The following is a 7,488-nucleotide window of genomic DNA, read 5'->3' as shown; positions in this document are numbered from 1 at the left end:
ACTATTTGCCTATTAATGGCCAGTTACTTTTTCAAAAACTCTATTTTAAACATTGCTAAAGTGAAAATTCTTATTCAAGTTGCTATGACCATTAGCAAACATCAGGGTATTTAATCTAGAACAGTACTAAGGATTGGAATTTCTGCATTAAAAGAATGTATACAAAAAACCACACTATACTAATTCAGATTGCAGCCTGTACTGTATGAAAAAGTGTGTTCCCCACACACTCATCAACATGCAGCATTTTCACACTTTCTGACTTTGACAAGGTGGTGAGCACTCCCTCCCTCCCAGACTGCCTTTGGAGATGAAACTGACTGGTTTGAGGAACACTGTATCACTGGCTCTAACTCTATCAATATTTTCTTTTAAGAAAGAGCTGGATCAATGCCTGGCGAATCTGCTTGGTCTTAACACTGTAGATGATGGGATTGAGCACCGGTGGCACCAGAAGATAGACATTGGCCAGGAGGAGGCGGACAGCAGGTGCAATGTGCTTCATGAAGCGATGCACCAGTGCTATGCTGATCATGGGCACGTAGTACACAAGGACTGCACAGATGTGTGACATACATGTGTTGAGGGCCTTCTGCCGCCCCTCACCAGAGGTAATTCCCAGCACTGTGTAGAGGATTAGCACGTAAGAGACAACGATGAGCAGTGAGTCCAGCCCAAAAGAAGAAGTGACGATGCAGAGCCCCAGAATGCTATTGGGATGAGTGTCCCCACAGGGCAGCTGGATCAGATCTGAGTGCAGACAATAGGAGTGAGAGAGGGTGTTGTGGCCACAGAAGGGCAGGCGCTGCAGGAGAAAGGGCAGTGGGAACATGAGCATCACACTCTTCAGTCCAAGAGCAGCACCTGTACCAGCAATGCGGGGCAGAGTCAGGATGGCAGTGTACTGCAGTGGATTGTAGATGGCCACAAAGCGGTCCACAGACATGGCCAGCAGAACTCCTGACTCCATGATGGAAAATGAATGTATGGAGAACATCTGCAAAAGGCAGGCTTCAAAGCAGATCTCCTTGGCACCAAAAAGGAAGATGCCCAACACTGTGGGCAGTGTGGACACAGAGACACCAAGCTCGGCAAAGGCCAGCATAGCAAGGAACAGGTACATCGGCTGGTGCAGAGAGATGGTTTTCTTGATCACAGCCAGGATGAGGCTATTGCCCACAAGGGCCACAAGATATATGGAGCAGAATGGTAAGATGAACCAGGGGTACAGTGCCTCCAGACCAGGGAGACCAGTCAGCAGAAAATACTTTGGGGTGAATTGACTGCTGTTGAACATTTTCTTATGTCTGGAGTCTGGAGACCTTGGCCTAGGCGGGTGCAAAAGATGTAACCTGGGGTAAGACACATAAAAGGTAACATATTATAGACTGAAAAGGACCTGCAAAAATTCCTCTGCCTATGAACTCATTTCCCTCCTCCTATTCCATATACCAGTCTAATTTGGTTTTCAGTACAATATAAAAATGTGGAGTCATGACTTAGAAATAGATATCTAAGATAAGGTAATAATAATACATATTATTCACAGTTCAAATTAAACCCCACAGTGTATATAAGTGGTAATAATTTAATGTTTACCATTTCTCTAGCAAGAGATGGTATTGAGTAGTTTGAAGAAGACATGGTTGAAAAGACATCAACATAAAGAAAGCTATAATCTATCAGACATTCTATACATACACATTAGAGCTCCTTGAATTTTCAGTGACTAATGGGGACAGAATATAAGAGTAATGTTAGTGTAGAATTGCCTCAATGTTAGTGTAGAATTGCCTAGGAGATAAAGACTTTAAATGCCCATCCCTGCCACTGTAAGCAGCATCAAAGACTGCTCTTTTCTGCAGGACAAAATTATCTGGCTTTAACTGGATGAAGCATCTTTAAAATGAGATCAATTCTCCATGTTCATTTCACAATCTTTTGCAATGCACACTTTGTTTTTTACACATGGGAGGGAGAAAAAAGTAGATAAACAGTCTATGTTACAAAGGTTAATGGAAAGAAGTATTTTGCCCACTGGAATTCCTGTTAAAGGAAAGACATATTCTGTACATTGAAAAATTCCTCTCCCATTGCTGATTCACATTTTGGAGCATGGTTAATCAATGTTTACTGTGTGTATGGCATGATGGGAGGGAGTATGGACCATTCAGACCATGTTTCTGAAATTGCAGAAATGATAACACTTTTAATGACTCATGGCCCTCAAATTTTAATTCATGAGGTCACTTTATTCCATGATGGCAGAAGTGCTGATGCCTTCTGAAACCCTGCCTGGGAAGGCAAGCTGCAACTCTTTACATTATCCAAGAGAAATACATCTGTCAAGGAGAGAGGAAAAGACTTCTGCCTGCCAAGTTGTATCTGTGAGGAGACCTCCACCTCTCAGGATGGGAGGTCAATCAAAATCTCTGTATTAGATAAATAATTAGAGAGAAAAATAAATGATATCTCATCAGATAAAGAAGACAGGTCTGACTCCCTGCTGGAAACAATTAAAAAAACATGATGGGGGAAATGTATTGGAGATGAGGATGCTAAAGCTACTGAATGGTGGTGTAGAATTGAATCTTCAGTCATGGCTTTAAATCCCCATTTTCTACTTTCTAGGGGGCTAAATCTTTGAGCTTGACCTTTAAATATGTAGAGTGGGAGGTAATCATATCTATACTAAAAATTATGGGGAGTGAATATAATACTACATACAAAAAGAACCTTATAAACTGTACAGTAATCATCAGCTACAAGAAAGTAATATTGGCCATTAGATCTTCAGGGTAGACCCATGACTTCTCACTGACAGAGAAACTTTGGTGATGACATAAGGGATATCTTGACTCAGAACCACTCTGATACTCTGGGTCTTGTCCATTTTGTAATTAATATTAGGGGTATATACTACCTTTCAACTCCATCCTCCCATGGCTCAATTTGCCTATTAGTAGTCTAAGTAATTTACTTTCTGTTTATAATCTTGATATTTTGACATACTTTTGGAGATTTCCTTTGATTGATTAGAGTGTACCCATTATTTTACTTGTATACCTTATTTATTGTTTCCAGATTTCACGTCTTGAAGTTTTAGCTTTCAGAGCACTATGTTAAAGAAGTGGGATTGCAGATTAGTGCATCAGATTGCTTCAGTGGAATCCTGGCTCAGTCACTTTCTATTTGGCTCACCATTCCTCCATCTGTAAAGCAGGTCATTAAATATGAAATGTCCAATTTTGAATCAAAAGTGTAGTTGATTATATCTCAAACAAGAAGCAGTACAATTAATCAAAGTATGGGCTTACACAGTTTTGCCATCTTAACAGTAGCTTGTTTATGCCCACAATGAAGAAGCCTGGAGAGTGAATGGTGATGAAATGGCAAAAGGCCTTTCCCACAGCTTGTTGAGAATTCACTATTTTCCTTGCAAGAAGTGGTCCAAAGCCTGGAAGAAGTGGTAGTCAGTTGGTGCAAGGTCTGGTGAATATGGTGCATGACAGTTTGCAAGTCCAGCTTCTATCATTTGAGCAGCGTTGTTTGTGAGACATGTGGTAGAGCTTTGTCTTGCAAGAACATTGGCCTGTCTCTATTTACCAGTTTCTGCTGTTTAATGGCACGCATGCTCATCATTTCATCCAACTGGTTGCAGTAGACATTCGCTGTAATCAATTGACCAGGTTTCATGAAGCTGTAGTGGATAACACCAGCGCTGGACCACCAGACACATTAGCTTTTTTTGATGAATATTTGGTTTTGGACTGTGTTTTGGCGCTTCATCTTCATCCAACCATGGTGATGAATGCTTGTAATTTTCAAAAAGAATCCATTTTTTTAAATCAAACCTAACAATAGGGTGTAGAAATAGTTTGCCTTTATGTGTTAGCAGCAAAGAAAGGCAAGCTTCCAGACAATTTCTCTTCTGATGCTCATTTAATTCATATGGAACTCATCTATCCAGCTTCTTTACCTTGCCCATTTGTTTCAAATGGTACAATATTGTTGGAATAGCAATGTCAAATCTTGCTGCTAATTCACAAGTAGGTTGAAATGGATTCACTTCTACTACCGTTTTCAGCCCATCATTATCCACCTCGGCTTCAGATCATGCACATGGCTCATTTTCAAGATTAAAATCACCAGAATGGAACTTCTCAAACCATCAATGTACTGTGCGTTCATTAGCCACATCTTTCCCAAACACTTCATTGATATGTTGAGCTGTCTGCGCTACATTGGTTCCATGACAGAACTCGTATTCGAAAATAACATGAATTTTTGACTTATCCACAGTTTCACAAAAATTACTCTAAAAAAAGTAAGATAATCACAAGGCAGAATATATTGAAAGACTGAGGGTGTACCTTCACAATAAACATAAAACAAGAAATGTCAAAGGAAAATGTCAGAGATGGCAACTGTCCAACTTAGTACGTAAGGAAATCGGACATTTCATACTTAATAACCTTAATACTATCTAGACCTGTATGCTTACTTGAAGCTTAAATAAGTTAACTTACATGGAGCAGTTAGCATACAATACTTTCAACAAATGCAATTATTGTTGGTGGAAATAATAATATTAATGGTGCTATGAATGTAAGTCAAACATGTAATTTTTACCCAAGCATTTTTTTTTAGTTTACTCATTTTTCTCCCCATTCTTGTGGATAATATTCGGTTTTTTGAAATTAAGCAATTTTTTAGTTGTTTAACATTAATCTAGATTGAAGATATCAATTTTTTATCTGTAACCCAGCTTTATTATACTGAGACCTCTCAATTATCTAGAATGACTCTAAGACATAATTTGATCCTGCTTCCTGAAGAAGAGACATTGGTTTTCACCCATATTAGAAAGTTCCACTACTTTCCACGATCTCCTCTGAGCATTAAATAACAACAACAAAAATATTTGCATGAGAAATTAGTAACTGTGTATAACTGTCGTAGTACTGAGTGCCATCTGCCACGTAAAAGGAAGCAGATAAATATTTGAGAGGCCGTATGACTGTCTGTGATAGGGGTTATGGGGAGTGACAAGTGGTCTGGAATCCAGCCTAAACTCAGGTTTGTCATCTTTATTCCCTGTTTGCTGATGTGTTGTTGTTAAGGACATCAATAAAAAAATGAATAAGGCCTGTACAAAACATCACATGTAACTTATGAAGATATACAATTATTATGTACCCATAATAATTTTAGAAAATTTTAAAAATCAAAAAAGTGAATAAAACTGATTTTAAAATACCTATCTCCTAGTACTTCAAGATGGCCTGGTGGAGAGGAAGCTAGTGACATCTGAACAAACTCCATAAATTTGAATTAATAAGAATAGTGATTTTTGTTTTCCTATACCACTGTGTAAGATGAAAGAAAAATTCTATTTCATCTATGTATCTTCTCCAAATTACATACTAGTACTTCTTAATGCCTGTGAAACTTCACTGAGGATATTTACGTCTTTGGCTTGACTCCTGTATAAATCTCGACGCAGGTTTATCTTTCTTTGTCTTTTCTTTCCTGGATATTTTGTTTCTCTGGTTGTTTTTGTTTCTGTTTTTTTTTTGATTGCTGTTATTATTTGCTCTGCTTTTCTATTTTTTTCTTTTCTGTTCTTTCCTATATCTTTCGTTAGATTCTGGCATTCAGTTCAACTAAAAATTTTATTTTGAAGCAAAATGCAACCTCCTTCCTTGTTTTATACGATCCAGCTCAGATGTCAACTCCTCTGTGATGTCTTCCTCACTCATGCATGCACTCCATCACTTTGTGTAGCAGCCACCCACAGTACTTGGTTCTCTACAACAATTCAGTTGTTAATATAACTTTCTCCTAGTAGTCTGCAAGCTCTTCCAAAGAAGACCTAGAGCCTGTATTTTCAGCATATCACCAGGGCTTAATACAGGGGAAGGAAAAAGAGAGGAGGGTAATGGGAAAGAAGGTGTACATTAACACAGTGATATTAATCTAAGCTTGGAGTTTGGTGAAAGTAAGACTTTGTCTTTTATCAAAGAGGAGCCTCTTTGAGGAAAGAAAAATAATTTAATGTTTTTTATTTCCTTATACATGAGGAGCTATTATTGTAGAAAGTCATAGATCAATGGTAATAAGTGAGGTGTGAGGGTAGAGTGGGAAATATTAATATTATAAGGAGAGGTTAAAGCCTGGTATCTGGTATGGAAGAGGACAAAAGGAAAAGGAAATGAAATGTATTAATTTCGTACAATGTATCAGGCATTCTGGAAAGGTGCTTTGCATATGTTATCATTGTATATCTCATTTTATTAGTCCCCCTAAATCCTCAAATTGACCTAATCACACCCATTTTACAACATGGCAGAGTAAGAAATTGGCATTTCAAATGCCTTGCAAAGTCACAGAACTCTGTGACAAAATTAAAGTTAAAGCTAGGAGGGAAAGGAAGTCTGAACAAGAGCAAGTGCTGAAAGCAGATGAGAGGGGGAGGGGGAAGTGACACTGGTTCAGCTGAGAGAGAAATGAAGGAGAAGTGACAAGTATTGATCATTGGGGGGAGCTGGGTTTGAGAGTGACGCGATGGAGCGGACAATGCCTATTGCTATGGGAGGCTAAGGAGAGGAGGATAAACAAACCCAAAGAAGGAAGACAGATTTAAAACAGAATCTAGTATCTAAGTGAAAAGAAAAACTGGATTTGGGGACAAAATGAAGGCTTCCCTTCCCCAGGTTTCCTAAATCAAGGGAGAAGAGTTGGATAAGACAGACTCCAAGTGTTCTGCCACCATGAGACTTTCTGCCACACAAAATTCTGTGTCCTCAAAGGAGAAGGAGTCTTTCAAGACTTGAGGAAAGGGGAAATAAAATGTGGCTAGAAATGAGCTGCATCTCAGAAGAAAAACTTCAGGCAGGTTCAGCTCACCTGAACAGATTTTTCATCCTCCTGATCCCATAGCCTGGACTTTGAGGTCCACCTGCTGTTCAATGTAGTTGGTTTCAGGCCTCATCTCCTGCTTACTAGATGGAGGCAGAAGGAGCTGACTGGTTTTGTATTTATCATGATTCCAAAACCAGTCCCTGTCCATCCCCCAGTTTTGCTGGTCGATCCCTTGGGAAACAGACAAAACAGCCTTAGAAGAATGTGCTACCTCGGGACCTACAGGAATAATTGGTCCAAGAGCAAAGGATCCCAGCACTCTCTGGGGAATCATAAGACAAATTCTGAGAAAATGTAGAACAAGATATGTATGTGTGTGTGTGTTTGTGTGTGGTGTATGTGTATATGTGTGTGTGAGAACAATTTTATGTGCATATACAAATGTGTATATTTATGTAAATGTACATATGAGCACATGTGTCTGCATGCATGTAAATGCAAGTATATGTGTAATCATCCATGCTCCTTTATGTTGAATTTTATTTGCAAGTTTATATGAATCTATGAGCATATATGTCTTCCTATATATACATGTACCAATTGAATGTGTGTGCATTCATGTCT

General features: G+C 38.8%; 1 protein-coding gene across 1 annotated transcript; it reads right to left on the bottom strand.

Moving 5' to 3' along the window:
* Positions 1-358: 358 nt before the first annotated feature.
* LOC123641930 (olfactory receptor 51I2-like) lies at positions 359-1,297 on the bottom strand. The gene has a single exon (XM_045556871.1). It carries the CDS (start codon positions 1,295-1,297, stop codon positions 359-361), a length of 939 nt encoding a protein of 312 aa, XP_045412827.1.
* Between the last annotated feature and the right edge of the window lie 6,191 nt (positions 1,298-7,488).

This window comes from Lemur catta, chromosome 7, assembly GCF_020740605.2.
Source record: "Lemur catta isolate mLemCat1 chromosome 7, mLemCat1.pri, whole genome shotgun sequence".
Taxonomy (NCBI): Eukaryota; Metazoa; Chordata; class Mammalia; order Primates; family Lemuridae; genus Lemur; species Lemur catta.
Note: the sequence above shows the minus strand (reverse complement) of the source record. Positions and strands in the feature narration are given on the sequence as shown.